At 41.8% G+C, this 27,406-nt stretch overlaps 1 protein-coding gene across 2 annotated transcripts in view; it reads right to left on the reverse strand.

Annotated features, from left to right (window-relative positions):
• CDK15 (cyclin dependent kinase 15) overlaps positions 1–27,406 on the reverse strand; it is a 220,531-nt gene that overhangs the window by 27,691 nt on the left and 165,434 nt on the right. For both annotated transcript variants that reach the window (XM_063428701.1, XM_063428700.1), the window contains one exon: positions 17,354–17,493. In XM_063428701.1, coding sequence (XP_063284771.1) covers positions 17,354–17,493 — 140 coding nt within the window. The remainder of the gene's footprint in view (positions 1–17,353; positions 17,494–27,406) is intronic.

Consider the following 27,406-nt stretch of genomic DNA (forward strand, 5'->3'; position numbering starts at 1 on the left):
ACATACCATCAGCAGCATACCCGACGCATCAGTCACCCAATATGACCGTTACTATGTTACATATATCCTGCTTTACATAACGACGTTTCACTTACGGTATCTCTCTAAACAAAAAGAATGTGCAGAATTACTGTTAGCCACGTTGGAACTGTATATTAATGTTTTGCCCTGGAATGCTATTGTGGCACCAAGGGCCCATTTGTTCTTAACCGCACAACAAAAATAAAGAATTTAAAATTCAATTATACAGAATAGTAAAGAAAGTTGCCTATCCTGAAGAGTATGTAACCTTGAGTAAGAGGGAAAGAAAAGAGAAAGAGAAGGAGAGGAGGGAAGAAAGAGAGAGCAGGAGGAAAGTAGGATAAAATTCACATGTTAAATATTGTTTCAATCAATGCGCAAGGCTTGAATTCCCCGCAGAAAAGAAGACTCTTATTTGATCATATTAAAAGGGAAAAGGCGCAAATTATAGGCATTCAAGAGACCCATTGGCGTAGAGCAGATGAAGGGAAATTTAGCTCAAATGACTTCCCCAGCTCAGTATACTCTTCTCTTAAAGGTAAAAAAAAGAGGGGAGTAGCCATTTTTTTCTCAGCGACAGTAAATCTTGTGATTAAATATTTAAAAACCGATGCGCTGGGTAGATGGATTATTCTAGTCTGTACAATAGACGATAAACTTTATACAATTGCCAATATATATGCCCCGAATACTTCGCAGATTCAGTTTCTATATAAATTCTTCTCACAATTAACTAAATTTAAACAAGGAAAAACTTTAGTTATGGGCGATTTTAACTTAGTAATGGACCCCTACATGGATAGAAAGTCTGAAAGGTCCAAAACTCCATCGAGGAATGCTTCAAATCTGGCAAAAAAATTTCGAAATATAATACAAAGTGAAGCCCTCCACGATTGCTGGAGGACATTTCATCCTATGGAGGAAGACTTTACATGCTTTAGCAAGACTCATTGCTCATACTCAAGAATAGACTTTATATTTGCTGATCGAAATTTAACGGAAAATGTAAAATCTGCGAAAATAATTACGGTGACATGGTCAGACCATAATATGGTGAAAATACAATTAAAGAATAACTCTCCAAAGCATAGACCAGAGTGGAAATTAAATGACAAGCTATTAATCCCTAAATCTAACGAGGAACAGATCGCAAAGGCGATAGACCTATACTGGCTAGATAATGACAATAACGAAGTATCCTCAATCACAAAGTGGTGCGCATTTAAAAGTGTTATAAGGGGACACCTTATTAGTTTAGAAGCTCAGGATAGGAAAAACCGTCAGGAATCCCTCTCTAGCCTATATATTAAATTAAGTGAGTGCTATAAAAAAAACACTGAGACACCGACAAGAACAATTTCAAATCAAATTAGGATAATAGAAAATAAAATAAATGAAATTCTGATAGCTAAAATAAATAAGAACCTCCAGTATATGAAAATAAATTATTACTATAGGGGGAATAAGGCGGACAAACTTCTTACTAAAAAAGTTAAAAATATACAAAAAAACAAATTTATTACAAAAATAAAACAGGGAAACGAAATAGTATTAGATCCCCAAAAAATTGGAGAAATATTCAGAAATTACTATTACAAACTTTATAACTTACCAGCTACATCCTCTCAGGAGGAGCTAGATAGTTATTTTCTAAATATTCATCTCCCTAGATTAGATGATTCTCAATTAGAACAATTGAATACAGAGATTTCATTTCAAGAAGTACATGACGCCATTGTCACTATGAAAAAAAAAAAAAGCACCAGGCCCAGATGGGTTTACAGATTTCTTTTTTAAAACATTTAAGGATAGGCTGATTCAGAGAATGGTTGATTGCTATAATTTAGCGATGAATACAGGCAAATTTCCTAAAGAAATGTTGGTGGCAAATATTTTACCTATTCTAAAAAACAATAAAAATCCAGAAGAAATAAATAACTATCGACCAATAGCACTTTTAAATAATGACTATAAAATTTATGCCTCTATCATCGCCAAAAGAATTAGGAGTATAATCTCCTCTTTGATTTCAGAAGACCAGGCAGGGTTTATACCGGGCAGGATGTCTTCCAATCATATCAGGAAGATATTAAATATTTTTACAAAGATCCATATGAATAAAATCCCCTTTTTAACGATGGCCTTAGATGGAGAAAAGGCATTCGACAGAGTCGGATGGAACTTCATGCAATCAACTCTAAAGGCTTTCGGATTTGCAGGACGGATTATCCCGGCAATTATGGCCTGCTACTCCTCACCATCTAGCAGGATTGTGGGAGGGGGGATTAAGTCTGATTGGTTCTCGGTATCGAACGGCACCCGTCAAGGATGCCCTTTATCCCCATTACTATATATTTTATCAGCTGAACCCCTGGCATATGAAATACGGAAAAATGCCGGAATAACAGGGATAAAAAAAAGAGATAAACACTTTAAGATATGCCAATATGCGGACGATACACTGTTAATGTTAACTAACCCAATTAAATCAGTACCAGCCGCTATGCAAGCAATTGAAAATTATAGCCGCCTTTCAAACTATAAACTTAATGTTCAAAAAACGATGGTATTGCCCTTTTACATGCAAGAGGCAGATTACCAGTATCTATCTGAACACTATGCCTTTAGGTGGGAAAAAAAGGGATTTGTTTATCTTGGGATCAATATAGTGAAAAATCCGGAAAACATAATGAAGGCTAACGTAAGCCCCTTGATTGAAGAATGCACTCAATTGTTAAAACACTGGAACTCTATGCAGTTATCCTGGTGGGGACGGGTTAATTTCATTAAAGCATATATTTTTCCCAGGTTTATTTATCTATTGAGGATGATTCCGATTCAGATACATCCCCATCGACTTAAGCTTATAAATAAGATTTTCAGAGATTATGTATGGCTTCAGAAGAAACCCAGATTGGGACAGGAGCTTCTATATATGAAATATAAGCAAGGTGGGATTGGTTTTCCAAACATCTTTTTATATCATCAAGCGGCTCAGTTAATGCATACCCTTCCACTAATTAGACAGGATAAAATTTCACAAAGCTGGTTTGAAATAGAGGGAGAAGATATTACCACTCCATATAACAATTTATATCTAATGTGGCCTACAAGAGAAAAAAAACGAAATAAAAATAGAGGGTGTACTACGGACAACATTATAACAAAACCTCTTGTAAAATTTTGGGTCCAGCTTAAAAATCAACTAGACTTAAAAAACAAAATATTGCCCGCTATGCCCTTCAAAGCGTTAGAGGTCTGGCTAGAAAATTTGGATTCAACAGAATGGCTGGAGAAGGGGATCCAAAAAGTGGCAGACATAATAGAAGACGGCAGGATTCTGCCTTTCTCCGAGATTAGGAGAATATATGGTCTTTCAAATGCACAGACTTTTAATTTCATTAGGATTAGGAGTTTTTTACAAAGCTCCCTCAGTAGGATATCAAAGTCATCTTCAGTAGCCAAACTAAATGAATTAATAGACTCAGAGAAGGACATAAAATTATTAACCAGATGTGTTGAGATTATGAAAAGTGTAAAAGGATATGTGCAGCCTCTAGCAAAATGCAAATGGGAAAGAGATCTATCGATAGAAATTAATATAAAGGAATGGAATAGGGCCCTCCAAACAGTATACTCAACAGTACACTGTTTAAACATAAGAGAAGCCCACTATAAGCTTCTAAATCGATGGTACTTGACCCCAAAACAGATTCAGAAATTTTCGAAGGAAGGAACCGCCAGCTGCTGGCGATGCGGCAGTGAGGGGGCAAACGAATTGCATATATGGTGGGAATGCCCTCCAATTAAAGCAGCATGGGATCAATATATGAGACATATTAATTATCTTCTAGACATCACATGTATCTGGACCCCAGATGCTTTGCTACTGCACATAAATCTGCCGCATTTAACTAAAGATAAGAAATGTTTGCTGATACATGCTCTGATGGCATTTAAGGTAGCCATAGCAAGAAATTGGAAGACAACCGCAATTGATTCCTGGCCATCTATTAAGGCGACTATTTTAACTCAATGCAAAATGGAAAGGGGTATAGCACTATACTTAAATATTAATATTCGCTTATTTGAGATATGGGATGAATGGATAAAGGTTCTTGAAAATTCAATCGATAGCTTACTTTCTGACTAATGGGATTTCTCAGCAAAGAGGAAATAATTATGAATCAGGATAGGCAAAAAAAAAAAAAAAAAAGAAAGAAAGACAAACAAATAATGAAATGTCAACTTTACTATTGGTATGTCTGTTTATGAATGGGTACAGTGGCTGTACGTACGAATGTTAGAAGGGGAAGGAGATTCTGACTCCGATACCCTTGAATCCAGCAGAGTTTATATGGGGGAAGAATTATGGAGATTTAAAAATTTAAAAAAAAAAAAAAAAAAAAGAAATAGGTGCATTCTAGTGGATCAGACAATAGACAGTCAGACGGTCTACTACTACATAAATGGACAGTGAATCAGACAGAGGGAGAGTTAACTCTGAAGCCTGTGAGATTACAAGCTGTAGTGGAGGACAGGAATTTTGGAGGAAATCAGGCTCGCTCTATATCAACCCAACACATTTTATCCTGTGGGATATTCCCAGAGGACTTCTGTCCAGAACTCTGAGAGTTTGAAATAATACTGATGGCATCGAACACCCACATCCCCACTAGACTGCGGATATATAGCAACAAGTCTGGGAGAGATGAGTTTGTGTGTGGTTCCATATAAAGTGAAATATTTAATTCTGTGGTTTCACAATGGCTTGAGATATAAATACTGAGCAAGGAGTGTAAAACGTTTTTTAAAAGATTTGGAGAAAGATATTAATTTAAATTGTAAAAACGTGGCCTAGGCAGAAAATGGTGTAAGGAGTCAATTTCCCTAAATACTGCACCAGTCTCTCAATAAGAAGCCAGAGGCCATGTATATGGTTTTATGCCAGACTAACATGCACCTTCTGTGGGCAGCACACTGTTTGCCTTGGTGGGCAGGCCCCGTCTTGAACATCACCAGTAAAGCTTCGCTAGTGTGTGAACAGTGGCGGTATACAGACTGCAACATTTTAACAGTAGGGACAAGTTACCAGCAGCCACTAGCATATAGGGTTTGTGGTCTGCAGCCAATAAGCACATTCTTATCACTGAGTTAATAGCAACTGTGGTGATCACCACAGTACTGCCAGAACAATTAGCAGAACGGAACACTGTATTTGATAATTCATCACCTGTTTTTGTATTTGTGGCCAAAGTCTAAATACCCCTTGAGCTGCAGTATCTGGTTCCCTATTGGACTACCAGATTATGATAAATATGTAGAAATATACACCATGCACGTGGGATTCAGCTGGTATTTCTAAAAGAAAACAAATAAACAAAACATAGTGTGATAGAGTTAAATACAAGAGACACTCTCTGCTATAGATTGCACTCACTATATATTGAAATAAGAAGCGATCCTAGGATGCCTCCCTTAAAGTAGTGGGGGGCTAACATCTCCTTCTCAGTGTTGAAGTTATCACCATAAATCAGGAACCAGCCAGGACTACGATAGTAGCTGAACTTAAAATGGCTTTTATTTTCAATAAAAGTAAAAATGACAATAAAATAATCCGTCTGAATATGTATATTACCTCTGGATATATTTACCCTCGGGCTATTTGTTTATATTTGCTATAAGGCCAAAATTAGCAAGCTCTCCCCTGGATTGGAGGGGAAAGGACAGTCCCGAAGGATTGGAGAAGCATGGCATCAAATAATGTTAAACACACTCTGGATACCCTTAGTGATAATGCATGGATTATCAGTCAAGGGGGTCAAAATATCCAGTAGCTCTTTGAAGTAGCTGTGGCCTTGTTTCTGTGAGCATTAAAATAATACACAATGACTAGTAGTATGACAACGTGCTTATTAGCACCAGTTGTGAATGATTGAAGGTCAGACTTGAACTGCTGTAGATTTTAATTCCTAGCATTCTCACACAGCAGCTGGCTCTTTACACTGTGTTAAGAGTATCAGACATTTTCTATGCCTGCTTGGTTCCATTATGAACGTTACATTTTATTGATCTTGTCCTTGGTCATTGTTGACTTCTTTTTTAATCATTGTCTAGACTATATTTTTTCTTAGAATCTTGGTGGAACACGGGAACATTGAAGTACTTCCCATAGTTCGAAGAATTATGCAATTAGTAGCTAACCCTACATGGCCTAAACATCTTAACTTCCATCCGTCTACAGCCGTCTTGCATTTTCTCCTGTCTGTCTGTGCTCAGTTTTTATCCCCTTTGCTTTCCTCCCCTATGACTCCTTTTTGATTAGATCCCTTACCTGTGGCTTCCAATGATCATTGATTTCTACATTTATTCAGCATCATTTATCTTCATCCCTCCTCTACTTTTTCAGCCACTCTCCAATTCCTGCCTATATTTATATCCTATCTCTCTCCCTCTCTCACCGTTCCTGTCTGCCGTTGCATGCACTTTCATCTGTTCCCTCGGGGACTGGAGATGTCACCGCGGGATTTGCTTGTCCGCCTCTCATACAGTGGCAGAGCCCCATGGCTTTGACAAACCTCATTTAATTGGGAGGAAGCCAGGAGGTTTTGAAAGAACTCACATGTCTACGGAACTCCTTTTATCAGGCATAATTTAAACTCTGCATGAAAAAAAAGCCTATATGTAGAAAAGAAAGTCAAACTCCCTCCTGCTGTGAAATTCCCCCTCTTTCCTCCCCAGATAGGCAGGTTCATATAAGATTCTATCTTTTTATTTTTATAAAAGTGTCAGTGTACATTTATGTTCTACAGCTGTCTGCGGAGAAGGAGAAAAATGTTAAATATCTGTCCCCCTCTCACCTTCTCCCTCTGTTTGCAGCACCCTATTCAATATTTACAAATGACAGAATTAGCAGATTTTTAAGAAGCATCAAATATTTGTAGGCAGAGTAATTACTTTCAAAAGCTATTTAAAATTGTGTGTTTTCTTTCACCACATAGAGCTCTCTCTCAGCACCTAAATCATTTTATCTAATGCCGATTCGATGATTGATGATACATAAAAAGAAAGGTATGGGTAAGCATATCCTCTTAAGACTTGCAGGATTAAAAAAAAGTTCAGAATGACGATGCCCAGTGTGATTATAAATACATAAAAATAAACTGACTCACAATTTTAGAGCACTGTGGAATATGTTAAATAAAAAATAGTTTTATACATAGGTGTAAAAGATGTGTATTTTATTGCCAGAGATAATACCTCCAATAAGAGGCGTAAATCTATTAACTATTGTGGTTTAACAACTCAGACATTCTTGTGCAATTTTATTTCCAGCGATAAGGCCATGTTTATGTATCATGTGTTATCGCATGTGTAAAGGGTGTATAAAAACTCAGATAATGCTGATAGTTTACACCATAAATCTCATTAACACAAGTTGTAAAGCATTTTGCTTGCAAGAAAATAAACCTCAAAGTATCTAGATTGTATTACTATATGTACACTAGATTGTGGTTCCTACACTTTAGTCAAGCACTTCTTTAAGTCCTTGGTATTTGTCCACCTTTTCATGTCCCTTCTTTCTAATGTTATAGTCACTGGTTATTGCCACATCCACCACCACTACAGTCTTCCATTCCTTGTCTACCACTACAGTGTCAGGTTGGTTGGCCACTAATTGCTTGTCTGTCTGGATCTAAAAGACTCACAGAATCTTAGCCCTGTTATTTTCATCAACCCATATTTGGTATATGCCATCTGGACATGGGTCAAGCCCATATTCTGTGCAGATAGTTTGGTATACAATTGCAACAACTTTTGCCAAGCTGTCCCTGCTAACATATGTGCTGGATTGTGTTAGATTCCTCTTTGCACAGCCTGCACCTTGGGTCTTGTCTGGTATGGTAGACCCTCACTTCTATTGATCTGGTGCTGTGTGCCTGTTTCTGTGCTGCTAGGATTAGTGCTTCAGTGATGTCTTTCAGTCATCCATTTTCCAACCACAGGTAAAGTTTCATAATGTGGGCCACATACACTATCTGCCAGTGATACACCCTATATATTATATATTCCTGTCTGCCTGCACCACCAATGCCTCCCCAATCTGTCAGTCCCTATATTGGCTTCCCATAAGATATAGGGTTCGGGTAAAGATTCTGGTACTTGCTTACAAATTTCTTCATATTGCTGCTCCTACCTATCCTCCCTAATACACAAGCACGTCCTATCTAGGCCACTACGATCTACCGAAGACTCTCTGTTCATACTCTCACCTCTATTCATACACTCATCTCCAAGACTTCTCCAGGGCTGCGCCGTCACTTTGGAACTCTCTTCCCTGCTCTGACTCTCACCCAGTCTCCAGTCCATATTTTGAATTAAATAAATTGTTAATAGGTTTCCCTCTCCTGCAACTGTCATCCAAAAATACCCCACAAACAACAAAACACCCCACTAAGTCCCTAGTGAAAACTATTGTAGCAACCTACTTTTCCACCCTACCCTTACCTTTTGTGTCACTATGCCCCACTCCTTCTCGCATGTAAGCTCATTTGAGCATGGCCCTCAACCCCTTCTGTTTCTGTGTGTCCAACTCTTCTGGTTACTTACAAATACTTGTCTGTTGGTCCACTAATTATACAGGGCTGCGGAATTTGTTGGCGCTTTATAAATAATAATTATATATATATATATATATATATATAATTATTATATGTATATACACACTCTCTCTCTCTCTCTCTTTGACATATATATAACATGAAATAAAGAAAATAACTGTCATCAAGACTGAATCATCATTTTAACCTGGCCATGTACACCTGTTTTGTTCAAATTGATGTATTTATTTTTGTGTGAAACAAGAGCCACAGGTGTTCTTTTTCTCATATATGTCTATTTGGTTAGAGACTGCACTGAGGCGGATGCTCTTACAAAGCAGGAGAGAACAAGCATGCATATACGACCACCCATCTAGTACAGATTTTCTATTACACATTTCCTAAAAAGTATGTATTTTTTAACAGAGATTTTAGAGTAGAAGTATTATTGGTGGCACAAAACTGGTGTCCAGCTATTGTAGAAAGATAAGCCCCATGGTTATTGTCCAACTTAAGCATGACAAAGCATCATAGGAGTTGGCGCTTCATAACAACTGGGGCCAATTTTGGCCTCTTTGGATTAAGCAGTATGAATATGTTAGTACAGTAATAGTTAAAGTTGAACCATAGATGTTTGTGGACAACTTTCCAGTGTTACCCAGCCTGTGCTATCCCCAAATAAAGCAAGCAGTGCATATTGGCACTTATCTCCCATGTATAAAACTAAATTAGACTCCACAAACATTGTAGTAGCATAATGAGTTTATATGGTTTGACCAAATACATAGATTACTCTATTACTAAAGGTATTTTCAAATAGCTTTACAGAAATTAATTACGAACACTTTTATTTAAGAGTGAATCAGTACATATTTGCAAGCTTATTTGAGCAGGCCAATCTTCACCTCTTAAACCTGTTAACATCCCTATTATCTGTCAATTGCTTGCTGTTATATACCACACTGTATAACTGTTAACCGCTGCGGAACAAGTGGATACAACATAAATGCTTATAATAATAATAATTTATAATGGAAACATGACAAGATAGTACACTGATAATCTGGACTACACTGGGGAAAGTGACATTTGTACTACAACAAAGCATGTAGTCCTGAAGAATTTGGCTTTCATATCTTTTGATGTTTTTGATATAACTTAATGGTGAACGCATTAGCAGTGCTATGCATTGGCGGATACAGGGGAAGCATCAGGATAACCTGACTTGAAGCAGGGGCTGTATGAGGGGTCACCCCTAATGGCCTCCAGGGCCACCACTTGTTACATCTGTTACAGATACAGGGGAAAGGGCTATTTAATTGATTTGTCAGGCAGGAGTCAGAGTGTCAGTGTTTTAGCAGAAGCTGCATGCTTAGATGTTTGTAGGTATTGGTCACTGTATGCCTATTTGTACATTAGTGAACCTGTGCTTTTGTGAATGTATGTGTCCATCTTTTAGAATTTGTCACAAAGTGCCCCTCTCGGTGGCCCAGTGTTATGTTGCATTACATATTCTGGAGAGTGCTTCCCATTTCTTTTTTTTTCAGTTTGACGTCATCAAGTCAATACACGTACCAGAGAGATTATAGATAAATAGCCAGCATCATTACAAAATGGACAGATTCTTACAAAAAATTTTTTTTAAATAAAAATATCTATCCACATCTACAGCAAATCCACGCATTTCTTTTACAGCTGGAATGTATATATTTAAACTAATTTGTTATCACACAATGTATGTCTCAACAGTTTAGAGGCTGCACCCATTCCTAATGCGAAAGATGAGCTAATACGGTACTGTTACAAAATGGTCGCTGACTCCTGCAGTTCCCTCTAGAAGAATGCATGTTTATTTAGGAATTCGAAGCCCTAACATGACCAGATGGGGAATTGGAATTCTTTCACAGAGGGTCGAACTCTCCAGAGTGTTGAAATCCTACACATTTATAGGTCTACATACAAAGTGAACTGGGCTGTCTGGGATTTAAGAGATAACCCAAATAAAAAGAGTTGGCATGTCAGGAATTTATGTGGTAATCCTACAAAAGGATTATCAAGGGACCTTTGGTCATCATGTGATGAAGACATTGCCATATTGTTCACAATGAAGCTCTGTTGTAATGCAAGCAATATATACATATATGTATTTATGTGTATAAAGGGACACTCCACTGCCCAAATAATAAACAAAAAATGTAAATCCATCTTTAGTAGATATATCATGAATTAAAACATGCATGCATTTGAATATGTATTTTTGTCATTGGGGGTATATCTATAAACAGGTTGCACAGGGGGGCCCGTCTGACCGCTGAGGAAGATGGCAGCATAAACCTGCAGCTCCCTCTTCCCAGTTAACTCAATCCGCAAACATCCGCACATACGAGCGCTAACAAAGCCAAAGAAAGCCCGGACAACAGCACGCCAAACACCCCACGCGCGAAACTAGTCATGGGTGGCGGAAAACAACGGAAAGATCCCAAAGAACAGACCCCGTCGGTCACCACGCTATTCCGCTCACAGCAAGAGCCCGACGGACCGTCCTTCCGCCAAAACATGGAAGGGACAGGAAGAGACGCGGCTGAACCCACTGGCACATCGCCAGATGCCCCTTTAACCCTGCAAGTAATGCGTTGAATGCTACAAGAAGCCACAACGGACATTAAGTCCCACATGGCATCGGAGCTCAATAAGAGACTCACAGGCCTCCTCGAGGATATCGACTCCCTGGCACAGAGAGCAGACGAGACCGAGGAACATATCACCGGACTCACCTCCAAATCCCAGAAGCACTCCCAAGATATCGCCTACCTCCATGCGAAAATAGAAACCCTGGAAGAAAACATGGAATACTTAAACAACAGGTCTCGGCACAAAAATATAAGGATCAGAGGCCTATCTGAAAACGTCACGCCTGACGCTCTACACACCACACTCACAGGCCTATTCCGAACTATCCTACCGGAGGCCTCCCCGCAAGATCTCCTCATGGACCGGGCCCACAGGGCACTCCGGCCACCAACCCTCAATCCCGACTCACCTAGGGATGTTATTGTTCGCCTGCACTTCTTTGCAATAAAGGAACGGATCCTCAACATCTCCAGGGCTAACCCCCCTCAATACCAAGGGACTCGTCTGGCTTTCTTCCAGGACCTAGCCCCATCCACCCTAAAGAAAAGAAGAGATCTAAAACAACTCACCCTCACGCTTAACCACTATGGGGTCCGATACATGTGGGGTCACCCCTTCAAGCTGATCGTCAGAAAAGAAGGTCAGACCCATATCCTGACAAGTGCTGCAGAAATGACCCCATTCACAGAATCGCTGGGACTCACTCTCCTACCGGTCCAGCAAACCGCCTCCATGAACGCGAGGAGCAGGCCGCGACCACAACGAGACAGACTCTCGGACTCCCCCCGCCGAACACCGCGCAAGAGGGCCTCCGCGAGACCTGAAGACCAGAATTAAACGCAGACCTGTAACCTCCTGGATGCACCTCCGACTGACATGATTGAACGCACATGCCCACCGATGACAGACCACCTGGAACTGGCAAACATTCTTCCCCTGTCCCCCCACCCCAGCCCTGTAGCCCAAGATCTCGCTCTCCCCCCAACAAGCGAGCACCTGACACCGGAGCCCTGAAACTCACTATGACGCACCTCACGGCTATACAGACCCCCCCAAGACCCTCAGGTCTTGCGCCCGATGGACAACTGAACACGCTACCACATCAAATCGCGAATGCCTTCCAAAACTACTATGCCTCGCTCTACGACCACGCCCCTGAAACACGACAGGACCCCACCTCCATGAGAACGAAAATAGAGACGTTCCTAGAACGCATCCCCATGCCCTCACTAACGGAAGAGGGACGCCAAACACTCAACACACCATTAACCACTGAGGAGATTGCGCAAGCAATAACATCCCTGAAGCCAAACAAATGCCCGGGCCCTGATGGCTACTCCGGCCTCTACTATTAAACTTACCCAACGGAACTCCTTCCGCACCTCCTAACACTGTTCACCTCCATCATGGACGGCGATCTCCCCCCCCCCAGACATGTTACAGACAAACATCTGCCTAATACCGAAACCCGACAAAAATCACCAAGACCAAGGCCACTACAGACCAATCTCACTACTCAACACTGACATCAAAATCTTCACAAAACTACTAGCAAACCGACTACACCCATTTCTCCCCAAACTGATACACCCAGATCAGGTAGGCTTCATCCCATACCGCCAAGCATGCGACAACACTAGGAGAACGTTCGACCTCATCTGGTTAGGAAACCGTTGCAGGCACCCCACACTCCTCCTCTCCCTTGACGCTGAGAAGGCATTCGACCGCATCCTCTGGCCCTACCTATTCGCAACCCTCGATAAAATGGGCTTCCCTGGGACTTTCATAGAAATGATCAAGGGATTATACTCCCAACCCACAGCAAACCTTCTCATCCCGAACGCCCAACCCCCCACCTTTACGATCCACAATGGCACACGACAAGGCTGCCCCCTTTCCCCTCTTCTCTTCGCCCTCTCCCTGGAACCCCTCCTACAGACAATCCGACAGAACAAAGCCATAACCGGCATCAAACTCCGGGGCGAAGAATACAAAGTAGCAGCCTACGCGGACGACCTACTGCTGACACTGACAGAACCCACATCCTCCCTCCACCCACTACTGGCCCTCCTAGACGACTACGCAAAAGTGTTGGGCTACAAATTAAACCTTAGTAAAACAGCAGCCCTACCAATCCACATCCCTACCAACACACTAGCGGCACTCAAATCAGAATACCCGTTCAGATACGAACCGCAATGCATACATTACCTAGGAACACGATTACCGGCGGAATTGCACTTAACGTATCAACTTAACTACCTCCCACTACTAACTAAAGCGACCCAAGACCTAGACACTTGGCAACACCTCTCCATCTCCTGGCTGGGCCGACTGGCATCAATAAAAATGAACCTCCTCCCGCGCTTCCTATACCTCTTTCAGGCCCTACCCATACCCATATTCAAAGTGGACTTCAAATCATTACAGACTCGTATTGACAAATTCATATGGGCAGGGAAAAAAGCAAGGGTAAAGAGAGCAACACTGTATGTACCACACAAGATGGGGGGGACAAGGCCTCCCCAACTTCTGGGACTACCACCAAGCGGCCCAGCTTGCACAAATCTAGAACCTACACGCCCCTGCGGGGCACAAGATCTGGGTGGACCTGGAGCACGACCTACTCGGACGGGACTTCCCCTCCCTACTTTTATGGCTACCCAAACAAGACAGATCACAGACCCCCCGCACAACCCCAGCACTGACACACTCCATACAACTATGGGATCGGACCACTCGCAAACACGACATAATCAACTCCCCATCCCCACTGACACCAATACTGCGTAACACCCAATTCGAACCGGGAATGACCCCCAAAGATTTTGCAAGGTTCGAAGACAATGACCTGGTCAGATTTTACCACTTTTTCAAAGGGCCACAACTTATCCTCTTTCCGGACCTCCCGAACACCACACCATTCACCACGTTCGACCATTTCCGCTTTCTACAAATCAGGAGCTTCTTGTCCCTACCGTCCAACCACCAAGCAGCCACCACACCAACCACGACCTTTGAAAGGATGTGCATGCACACCCCAATACAAAAGAGGCAGATATCCATCAACTATGGCATTCTCCACAACTCCACCTCCCACGAGGCCCTCTCATACACAGCGGCTTGGGAAAGAGACATAGGACATCCGGAAGACCCCTCAGACTGGAAGGAAGTGTGGGAAGCCACAGCCTCACTCACCATCTGCGTCACACACAAGGAACAGGCTTACAAGACCATGTTCCGATGGTACATTACCCCCCTGAGACTGAAACAAATGCATTTCTCCACCTCAGACCGATGCTGGAAAGGATGCGGGGAACAGGGCACATACCTACACCTTTGGTGGGAATGCCCCTAAATTGCCCCACTATGGAGAGAGATAGCCCAAACAATAAACGGGGCGCTCCACAGTGATATACCGCTAGATCCCTGGATCTGGCTCCTCTCAAAACCACACGAATCCCTAACTCGAGCCCAAAATAAACTCACAGCCCGGGTGGCACTCGCCACACGTAGAACCATAGCCAGACACTGGGGCAGCAACGCCACCCCCTCCATGCCCGAAGTACACCAAAGAATAGAAGAGGCCGTAGAAATGGACAAGCTATCGGCCCTGATCCACGACACGACTAACTCTTTCCACAAGATATGGGACCCATGGACAACGAGAGCGGCAATAATGCCATAACCTCCTTAACACAGAACCCCCATCACCCAAAACCCCCCCTCCCCCCCACAACCCAACCTTTTTTTTTTTTATTTCTGTTCTTCTTCTCTTTCTCTCCTTCCCACCTCGACCCTACCCTCACCCCCCTCCTCCCCCTGCACCTCCCCCCACACAACCACACAGGCACCACAAGACAACAAACCGACGCGCCACGCGCCACAGACACCAACCTGGCATAACCACCCCCCGGAAACACACAACATACAACAGATAAAGAAAAGACGGAATCTAAACACCCCCTTCCCGCCTGGACAAGTTATAAGCAACCCCAAAGCAGGCCAAACCCAAGCAGACACCGGCAAGGAAGGCGCATGCACCGCACCCCCACACCTAGCCCCCACAGCTAGAACCAGAACTCCACATAACACACCCAGCATGAGTAGTTCCACACCCCCGCACCTCAGTACAACCCCAAACACACACACGATCGACCCACGGAACCAAGCCCCGATCACCCATCCCCTCCCCCCAGGACAATATACATCAGCGACGGTCAGACGCAATGACCCGACACTATACACGAACGGAAAAACACACAAATAACCCCACCTAACACCCTGACTTCCGCACCCAACAAGAACAATTAGGACGCAACACACAATCGCTAAGACAGATTTGGTACGTAACTGAAGATGACCAGACTCAAAACCTCCTGGCATCAACACCAGACAGGGTACCCCCCCTCCCCCATTCCTATTCTGTACCCTCCCCCAACCACTAGAGCTACAACAGAAGCAAATGAAACGGACAACCGAATACTTTGTAAGCAAACAATCGCTACTGTAACTAGTGAAGCAAAGATATTAAAACGCTATATATGTAACAAACAGCATAACTATGATTTACAAACTCTGTAACTCTAACCTCACTCCCAAGTTTTTCTTTCTGTACCAAACTCCCGGTGAAAATTTAAAACTGCAAAATAAAGAATTTATAAAAAAATAAAAAAAAACAGGTTGCAAAAGCTGCAGATCTCTTGTCTGCAGCCTTACAAGCCCCAGCCCAAACTTTGGCCGTCAAAACATCGACTTTTTGATGCAGCTCAATGAGAAGTCTTTGCAAGGCAGGTGTTCTGGGCAATTGCTGCCTCTTGAGTTCAGCTCCACTGAGCTAAACAAACCCGGAAGTAACAGGACCAACTGTCTGATTGACAGCCACGGGGTGTAACAAGGTTAATTTATAAACATTTAAAAAGGGCAATTTCTATTGAAATCAGCACTTTCTGAAACATAATAAAAAGAGGACACACTATTCACACATAAAGCATGTCAACAAGCAAAAGTTCTTTAGATGTTTGCACTGTTCCTTTAATTAGATAGCTGACTACTAGTACAGTTATACAGGTATTCCATCTAAGACAAGACCTATAGCATTTAAAACTGTTGCAGAACTGCAGTCAGGTTATTAATGATCTGTATTAATGATCCTTGACCAATCATTTACTCTATTTTATACACTGGTTCCCTATAAGGCCACACATATGCTTTAATCTCCTTATGTCACATTTGCCAAGGGACTCATTTTAAACAGATTTGCAAGTGGCATCATTTATAATTGTCATTTTTAGTAACGATGCTATAATGTTGCTGCATTAAAAATACTGTAGCATTATCAGAGAGATGCTTATAATGGCGGTGTCATTAAAGGAACACTATAGTCACCTAAATTACTTTAGCTAAATAAAGCAGTTTTAGTGTATAGATCATTCCCCTGCAATTTCACTGCTCAATCACTTTGTTTCTGTTTATGCAGCCCAAGCCACACCTCCCCTGGCTATGATTGACAGAGCCTGCATGAAAAAAAAAAACTGGTTTCACTTTCAAACAGATGTAATTTACCTTAAATAATTGTATCTCAATCTCTAAATTGAACTTTAATCACATACAGGAGGCTCTTGCAGGGTCTAGCAAGCTATTAACATAGCAGGGGATAATACAATCTTAATTAAACAGAACTTGCAATAAAGAAAGCCTAAATAGGGCTCTCTTTACCGGAAGTGTTTATGGAAGGCTGTGCAAGTCACATGCAGGGAGATGTGACTAGGGTTCGTAAACAAAGGGATTTAACTCCTAAATGGCAGAGGATTGAGCAGTGAGGCTGCAGGGGCATGTTCTATACACCAAAACTGCTTCATTAAGCTAAAGTTGTTCAGGTGACTATAGTGTCCCTTTAAAGTGCCATGTACATTGCTTAAGTTGTTCTAATGAAAGATTTATATTACTAATTGTGGCTGTTATAGTGTGCATTCTGTATCTTGTATAGATTGACTTTTTTAGGCATAAGAGGGAGTGCCTATATAGTTTGCACCTAGCTGTTGTATAGATTATTTGTTGTCTCTCCATGTGTTTTTGGTTATTATAAAGAAAAAGCATACCATCTGACAGTTGGTGAAGCTGGCATGGCAAAGTACTGAAGAATTTATGAAGAAGGGCATCCTCAGCAGAGATCCTTTCCCGAGGGGAACCTTTCAGCATCTTCTGTGTAAGATCCTCAGCTCCCATTACTCTGCCTAATCTGGGAATTACAGAAAGCATTGTAAGGATAAAATATAATCTACAGTAGTTTTCTATAATAGAGGAAAGGATAAAGCCCATAATGAGATAAAGACCAGACCTGCCATTAACCCTCATGTTCATTTTTATGCATTTTGAGTTAATGAGAAACATTTAACAGTTTACTTTGTACTTCATGATATATACTGTAGCAGTATATATATATTTATACTTTACTGTCTCTTACAGAATATTATAAGCTCTTAACTATAAATAGGAGTAAAATATCTATGGAAAAGTAAAATGTATGGAGAAAGTCAGATGGAAGTTTCATAGAGTAGGTACTCAGTAGAGATGGCAAAGGTTAAGGAAACACATTAACTAATTAATACATGCTTATTATATCTAAATGTACACATAGTTTTAAAGTGCACATAGCCCTTAAAATAATATCACCTTTGGGGGCAGAGCCTGCTATCCAGCCAGATAAGACGCCATTTCAAGCAGCTCCTCAAGACATCTAACAATCCACTACATTTCTAAAAATCTGAAGGCCATCCAGCAGTTACACAAGCCTAGCCTGAACCTATCAGGCAAGCGACATCCATCAATGCCTTTTTTTCCCACCCAAAAGCAGCCGAAGCAGCGACGCAAGACTGCGGCCTACCCCACACCAGCATTCCCTGACCTCGAGGCCCTCCTGGGCGGCATCACTGCGGACAGAGTAGAGGCCAATACATTTCCCGCACGGTCAGACCCGCGAGATAACATGCCAAGTAAGGGGAGCAGATCACAGGAGCCACAAGCCGCTATGGAAAGCAGAGACATTGGTGCCATGCTCTGGCAGCCCAAACAGCATAGGTCAACTCCTGGGGAAGATACGCCATTGGCCGACCCCGACCAGGAGGCTCTGGATACAGGGACAACAGGGACAACACCTTCACAGGCCACGAGGCCCACTACCTCCGAGCTCACTGACAACTCGGCACCAACCACCAGGCACGACCTAAAGGTCTTACTGGCCGATATACACAAGCTACTAGAGGTTGACTCAACCATCGTCAAAACCGCAGTACAAGCGGTCACCAACCGGGTGCATGCCTCAAGAAGAGAAACTGGGTGACATACAAACCAGCATTATCACACTACAAGCCTCGGTCCAACGGCTTCAAGATCACCAAAGAGCCCTATCGTTTAAAATAACGTCCATGGAGGATCGCCAGCACCGAACTCATATCAAGATACGAGGTATCCCCGCCACAATATCAGTGGAAGAACTACCACATTATATTAGGCGCTTTGTGGCCACCATACTACCACACACCGCAACAAGAAAACTAACCATAAATGGAGTATACCATGTCCCCAGCACTGCACCCCCAAGCCAAATCTGGCCCGAGGCGTCATCCTGCGCTGCACAACAGTGCAGGACAAGATACAAATCTTGAACGCCTTGAAAGGCAAAACGCCTCTCCCTGTTGCAGCGAAAAACCTGTGGCCCAGTCACTACCCAACTAAGAGCCGCAGGCTTGGCCTATAGATGGGGAGCCACCGGAACTCTGGTAGTAAACCACTCTTTACTCTATGGATGAAGCACCAAAAGTCCTGAGCACATTGGGACTGACTCTCCCACACACTAACCAGCCTCAACAGCAACCAGAGGCAACTTGGGATCTGACGAATAGTACCCCTTTTGTCCCGCGGACAAGAGACCCGTGAGCACTGCCACCTTGATGAGGACTGACAACAGTACCCACAAACATCGGAAGAGATCCTGAAGATAAAAGAGTCACAAATTGCAAAAATGCCCGGTTTAATATATGCTTATGTTGATGTTTATTATTGTTATTTTTATATTATTTGTTTCCATACATTGTGTACAGCGAGTGGATGCCTCCCTAAGCCCAGCGACATAAACACATCTTAACTTAATACATTCAAGATGGGAGCGCTGCAGACTTCTGAAGTCCCACTTCATTATAGCGCACTTTCATCCCCCACCTCCCTGTCACCCAGTAGGTTAGGGGGTCATCAAACAGGATGCTCAGCCTTCACCCCAATAGCCCTGAGGGGACACTGCTCGACCCTACCACATGTCGGGTTCACCACCCAGACTCCTGCATCCTACTCTCAACCTGTTCCAGCAAGCACATATACTAACCTTTAAGCAGAGGTAATACCTGCTTAGCACAACTCCCACCATGACTCCCTCACCAGGCATAACTGCCACCCTGCCACTAGGGTACTGTCACTACCAGATTACCACATAGCAATGTTCAAAGCCCTCCCGAGGTCCCTAGTTCTTTGTTAACTTGTTATAATAAAGAAAATTAGTGCATGATTTCAACTTTGTACCCTTTATTGATGACTGTTTTATACATATTGACTGCCAAACCTGTGATAAACAATGCACATCAAAAATAAAAAATTAAACTAAATAAATAATATCACCTTCACAAACAAAGCAGAAACATGTCTAAACATGCAATTTTAAGATATTATTACTCAATCCCAATATATATACACATTTTAGTTCTTTATTTTGTGTCAGGCACAAGCAGATTAAACATACTGCATCATATTACAGGGAGTGCAGAATTATTAGGCAAATTAGTATTTTGACCACATCATCCTCTTTATGCATATTGTCTTACTCCAAGCTGTATAGGCTCGAAAGCCTACTACCAATTAAGCATATTAGGTGATGTGCATCTCTGTAATGAGAAGGGGTGTGGTCTAATGACATCAACACCCTATATCAGGTGTGCATAATTATTAGGCAACTTCCTTTCCTTTGGCAAAATGGGTCAAAAGAAGGACTTGACAGGCTCAGAAAAGTCAAAAATAGTGAGATATCTTGCAGAGGGATGCAGCACTCTTAAAATTGCAAAGCTTCTGAAGCGTGATCATCGAACAATCAAGCGTTTCATTCAAAATAGTCAACAGGGTCGCAAGAAGCATGTGGAGAAACCAAGGCGCAACATAACTGCCCATGAACTGAGAAAAGTCAAGCGTGCAGCTGCCAAGATGCCACTTGCGACCAGTTTGGCCATATTTCAGAGCTACAACATCACTGGAGTGCCCAAAAGCACAAGGTGTGCAATACTCAGAGACATGGCCAAGGTAAGAAAGGCTGAAAGATGACCACCACTGAACAAGACACACAAGCTGAAACGTCAAGACTGGGCCAAGAAATATCTCAAGACTGATTTTTCTAAGGTTTTATGGACTGATGAAATGAGAGTCTTGATGGGCCAGATGGATGGGCCCGTGGCTGGATTGGTAAAGGGCAGAGAACTCCAGTCCGACTCAGACGCCAGCAAGGTGGAGGTGGAGTACTGGTTTGGGCTGGTATCATCAAAAATGAGCTTGTGGGGCCTTTTCGGGTTGAGGATGGAGTCAAGCTCAACTCCCAGTCCTACTGCCAGTTTATGGAAGACACCTTCTTCAAGCAGTGGTACAGGAAGAAGTCTGCATCCTTCAAGAAAAACATGATTTTCATGCAGGACAATGCTCCATCACACGCATCCAAGTACTCCACAGCGTGGCTGGCAAGAAAGGGTATAAAAGAAGAAAATCTAATGACATGGCTTCCTTGTTCACCTGATCTGAACCCCATTGAGAACCTGTGGTCCATCATCAAATGTGAGATTTACAAGGAGGGAAAACAGTACACCTCTCTGAACAGTGTCTGGGAGGCTGTGGTTGCTGCTGCACGCAATGTTGATGGTGAACAGATCAAAACACTGACAGAATCCATGGATGGCAGGCTTTTGAGTGTCCTTGCAAAGAAAGGTGGCTATATTGGTCACTGATTTGTTTTTGTTTTGTTTTTGAATGTCAGAAATGTATATTTGTGAATGTTGAGATGTTATATTGGTTTCACTGGTAAAAATAAATAATTGAAATGGGTATATATTTGTTTTTTGTTAAGTTGCCTAATAATTATGCACAGTAATAGTCACCTGCACACACAGATATCCCCCTAAAATAGCTATAACTAAAAACAAACTAAAAACTACTTCCAAAAATATTCAGCTTTGATATTAATGAGTTTTTTGGGTTCATTGAGAATATGGTTGTTGTTCGATAATAAAATGAATCCTCAAAAATACAACTTGCCTAATAATTCTGCACTCCCTGTAAAGTCATTACATGCTAAACCCTATTTTCATTATTACATAACAGAACAAATAAAAATATAATAGTAAAGAATATGTATGGGTATATGTTATTATCAATGCAGGAACACATGAACCTGCTGTCATTTTACAATACATGAGAATCTTGTCATCATTCATGGTATTTCGGAAACTGCATGACACAGTTTACAATCACATATCAAGATAAATGTGAACATAGACCAGAAAGTGCTTCCTAGAGGTATCCGGTAGCATACCCCTGAGTGAGTTGGTGTACTATACACACTCCCCCACTGTCCTTTAAAACAAGGAATAAAAGATAAAAAAAACACCATAAACCAAATAAGACCCTGCATATCAAGGGGAAATAAAAGGAGAAGTTGGATAAAGACCCACGGACCAGCCTCCGATGCATCCACTCCCCTTCTACTCTTCCAGCTTCTTCCAGGGGTCTTAGACCTTTTCCTATGCCTGCATATAGTTATGTACGAGCTTGTCCATGAAATAATTTTATTTTAGTCCATCTCTAACTTCTGACAAACTGGAGACTGTGTTACTCAGCCACACCGCCACCAAGCCCTACGTGCCACCAGTATTATCCTACTAAACAACCTCTAGGAGTGAGCCAGTATGCGCTCCACAGATCTCGTGAGAAGAAAAGCCCTAAGGTTTAAGTCTCTCAAAGTCCTGAGACAGCAGATCTCATACGCCTGCACAGAATGGCACAAATCGTGGGCATTACCACTACTTGTAGGTGTAAGTATCCTTAACCCCACATAGTCTTAAGCAACAAGTCAGAAGTACTTCTACCCATTCTACATAGCTTGATCGGGGTTGTATACCATCTCATCTACATCTTAACCGCTTGCTTCCATAACCCCACACAGACTGAGAGTTTACGTGTAGCTTCCCATATGTCTTGCCACACCTCACCCTCCTGCTCTCCCATTGTGTTACATAGGCATACTCCCGCCGTACTCTATAATAAAGTAGAGATATTTCTATTATAGAGTAGAGATATTAGCCCTTTCTGCCCCTTCCCCACCTCAAAATAAGTGCTCGAAAAAGAAGGGCTTTGCGCGGCCACCTGGCGGTCCTTACTTCTCAAGCCACAGTCCCTCTCCAGAGAAGTGCCGATGATTTCTATCTAAGCAAATATAAAACTGAGTTAGGTCAGAGCCCATGAACCATGATTCCATATCCACGCAGCATCACTCTCCTGGAGGCTTGTGCCAAAGGATCACCTGAGTCATTTGCACAGCTACGTAATACATGTATTACCTGTTCTGCTATTCTATGTCTTTTGCCTCCCCAAATAAATTTATCTATGGTGGTCTGCAGTCCCACCAGATCACTTTTGTTAAGGAGAATCGTGAGGGCATGGAAGAAAAATAGCAAGTGGGGCATAATGTTCATTTTTAAAGTGCACATGTCCTATCCATGAGATTGTTGTTAGTTGAATACCTAAGTACCGCAAAACGTGTGGGTGAATTCTGAACCTGTATTTGGATTAAAGCTACACAACGTCCTGGGCACTCACATGAAAAGGCATGACACAGCCACGCCACCACCTCCATCCAGTAGTGGAACTTTGGAGAAAGATGATGCTGGTAGGTCAAATCCTCTCAGCGGTTCTATCTCAAGATTCTGCAGGAACTTTGCGAGATCCAGCATCTTAAGGTGGCTATGTCAGGTGAACCTCAAATGTTGAGATCACAACAGATCTGCCAGGGGTCTCCACGTCTTTCATCACTGAAGAGTGGCTGTGCATACATCCTGGTATACCTGCAGCACCCGTCCTTGGTACAGCAGATTTGTGGATCTGGCTCATCTGAGGATTGCCTCCTTTGTTCAGTAGTAGTGGAATTTAATTAGGATGTTGAGTAGCAGCACCCTTTTTCCTCCATGAGACTGGAAGGCCCTATGGACTCTATCAGGCAGAGATTTTCAGTTACTCAGGAGCCAGTGGACGGGGAAGCTCAGTACAAGATCTTGTAGGTTCCATTCTCCTGCCTTCTTAGGTATGCCCCAGAGAGGTGCAGGTTGTTGTGACGTGAACTGTTTGACAGGTGTTTGAAATCTTTCAGCACCATTAGGCAGAATTGCATTACCACAGTGCAGTCCACTAATTGGCTGTGGGACTCTACTACTTTTTTCACTCTGCCCTCTAGTTTGGCGGTTCTCTGACCCACTGCCCTGACTTCTTCTTTAATCTCCTTGTGGCTCTGAGAGAATTCCTACGCCAGGTAGAAGTTTAGTTCCCCCATCCTCTGCAGAATGTGTTCTGTGTCTTTCAACACATGGAGTTTCTCCTTTGGTTCAGCATCATGGGAGAGTGAAGGGGGGTCATTACCGCAGGCGCCATCTTGGCTTCAGGTCTGAGGCCTACACACCGAGGCAAAGAGTGTGGCAACTGTGGTATCTTTGTTTGCGTTTTTGTGGTGTAGAGGTGCCTATGGTGGAATAGGCTTGTACTCCAGCAGAGAAAAGCTTTGATGGGTAAATATCTGCTCAGATTAGCACGGATTACAGGATGCGTGGAGCAAAGCTGCTCTCTAAAGCTGCCATACGGCTTAGCATCAAAATTATGCCACCCCCTAAGTCCCAATATTAATCAATATTGTTATAATTATGTGCATAGCTCTCAGATCATACAGCAATGCACTAGGGGACAGTAATTAGTCAGCAAATAAAACTCTTCCATCCCCATGTCAAATGATAAACTAGAAGGATATGTCCCTATCACAGCCTTGTATTCTGTTTTCTAGTATATTGTGTGCTGTCACTTGGTGAATTTAGGGAAGCAAACTACTTTTATTTCAATGGTCCTTAGACAATCCCCAAACCATTTCCTTAAAGACTAACCACAATGGCTAACACTATTTCCTTTCCTTAACTTCAACTCTTACCCAAACTATTATCCTGTAGAATTAAAACAGACCATGAGTATTTAGAATGTTTGTACATGTATGCAGAATGTTAAATGTTTGATTGGTATTATAATTCACTGGTACTGATTGCAGTTTAAAGGGCATTATAACTAAGGCTGAGATGTTGGTGTGGGAGAACTACAACTTAAGTGTGTTGGTGTGATTGTAAACAAGAGCTCTGGGTTTAAAAAAAAGAAAAAAAAGAAAAGAAATATAAAACAATGTTCCTGGAGGCAAAATCCCTAGTACTGAAGAGACGGGACAAAGTGTTTTTCAAATGTCAAATCTGCTTTAGGATCATAGTGAACAAACCAAGTGTTAGGAACAGTATATAGCTGGGCAGGACATGGTTAACTTACGCTGGAGTTGCAATTGTCACCACTCATCAAATGTCACAATTATTTTTTTTTCCTTCTCCATAATTTGCAGCACATGTCTAAATTACTTCAAAATCATGTCATGCATCCTCCACTGGATATAAATTACCAAATGAATGCAGCGTCAACTTAACGCCCAAATTGGTTTGATACACAAACTACAAAGAGTCAAATATTATTACACGCTCTTTGATTTCCTGTTTTCTCAAGCTTTTTTGGAGATTCATGGTGCCTTTAAACTTGATCTCTTAAACAATATATTTATTTTATTTTCTTTTTGCATCGCAGCACCTGATAAGAATATAAATCCTTAAAAAGGCCAAGTTCTCTCTTTGAAGTTGCGGTCTTTAAAAAGGTTTGGCCGCTGGAAAACCCTGAGGGTGTGCATGTTTTTTTGTTTTTTTTTCTCTTTCAGGCTTTTTGCCTGAATGACTGAAGGCCTGATTCATTTTATGGGCAACTGCAGCATACTAGTAAGTTGTCTGCAAAGAAGCAAGTGACAACAAAAACCCAAACAGAGGTCACAGCATCAATTGTGTGACAGTCTTCTGTCTTTCAGTTCAAATACAAAGCTTGTATTATTGGCAAGGACAATTGAAAAGGGGCTCTGAAATTAGTACTTATACTGTTGAGTTCCATTTATTCCCAAACCTACTAATAAACTAAGCTGTTGAATGATAATTTATTTTCTTGAGTGCTGTTTCAGGGCCCCATTAGCCTGTTTTTTGTCGCATACACTTTTTAAGAAAAAGGTTACTTTTTTCTTCCATCTTTAAAGAAAACTCTCCCTTTCTTGAAGTCGGAATAAGATATGTGCTACGTGATGATCATTTTAAGGCAGTCACGCAATAAAACATGTATATTCTTTTGGAATTCAACATACTTTTCAATTGGTACTTGGTATTTTGCTTGAATATTTATTAAATAGGCAAAATTTAAAATTATTGACTTAAAACGTCGATGTTATTCTATGTAGTGGGTGGTTTGATGAACTCTTCTCTAAACGGTTTTTATAGTTTGACTGAATTTTGACTGTAAGAACATTACATGTGAGCTATATTTTGATCTTGCAAAATTTGAAGGGAGATGGTTTAGAATATAGAGCAGGGGGCTACATTTATCCTTGCCCCATCTTCCATCCACTGGTGCTATGACTATGAGATAGGGGTTAATTGTTCAATTGGTCCAGTGGGTCAGCCTCTGTTAATAAACTACTGCTTGCCTAAATTCCTTGTCTTATCTATCATCACTGGGTCAAGGGGTCTCAAGCTACAACAAACTTTGTATACTCCAAGAGCATACCTACAAAGTTCCACTATTTAGGAGGGACTGTTCCTATTTTGGGCATAGATCACCTTGTCCCTCTTTTCCTTCCTACTGTCCCTTTTATCTAGGAGTTCCATATTGTTGGATTATCTGTAAGTCTATAACCGAGTTTAACAGCAATGATACTCACAGTAATGTGTCTTTAATCGGTCTCTGTAAACAAGATACATTGTTCTTGTTCTAAATTACATTTTAGTTGCAAAAATGATTGCTAGTAAGTAACCTAAAGTTTCTCATAACAGTCCACCACTAGCCACACCCCTAAAGTGTCCATTTAAAAATGTTGGGGAGGTATGCAACAGGCCCAAATAATGCACAATTCCATGACCAGCAATACTAGGTTGAGAGTGCTTGGCAGTGCTGTCAACTCACCATTGCCACCTAGTTTGGATGGAATACAACTTTATAATTTGGAATAGAACTTGATGTGGAAATGAGGGGTCTGTTTTATCAGAGAGGCTAAAGCAGAGTCCAGGTATTGTTTCTTACCCCTGATCATCTGACAGAGACGCTGTCTTCGTAGTGTCAGGAGGACTAGGGCAAAGTGCACACGTTTACATGCACTCACCATTGCCACCTAGTTTGGATGGAATACAACTTTATAATTTGGAATAGAACTTGATGTGGAAATGAGGGGTCTGTTTTATCAGAGAGGCTAAAGCAGAGTCCAGGTATTGTTTCTTACCCCTGATCATCTGACAGAGACGCTGTCTTCGTAGTGTCAGGAGGACTAGGGCAAAGTGCACACGTTTACATGAACGTGAGATGAATTACAGAGCATTCCGGATAATATCCGTGCTCTCCAACAATGCTTAGCGTACGAGCAGTCCTGATTGTAATTCTGCTGGGAGTTCATGCGAGAATGTCACCCCATGGAATAATTCCAAAAGTGCTAGTTGAATCATGGGCATGACCACACCTCCCCAAAACACCATTTACAATTGCAGATCATATAATCACCAGAGAATTTATTGACCCTACCCCCTGTTATTTCTGCAACGGATGAATGACTACATGAAAAATTTAAACTGTACACATTTACAGAATAAAAATAGGACAATAGGTCGCCCAGTCTTGTTACTTTTGGCGAAGGGAAAAACGAAGGGGAAAACAATGAATAGGTGTGTCCCCACATATGTTACTTTTGGCCCCCACCCGAC

Source organism: Pelobates fuscus, chromosome 8 (genome assembly GCF_036172605.1).
Source record: "Pelobates fuscus isolate aPelFus1 chromosome 8, aPelFus1.pri, whole genome shotgun sequence".
NCBI classification, from domain to species: Eukaryota; Metazoa; Chordata; class Amphibia; order Anura; family Pelobatidae; genus Pelobates; species Pelobates fuscus.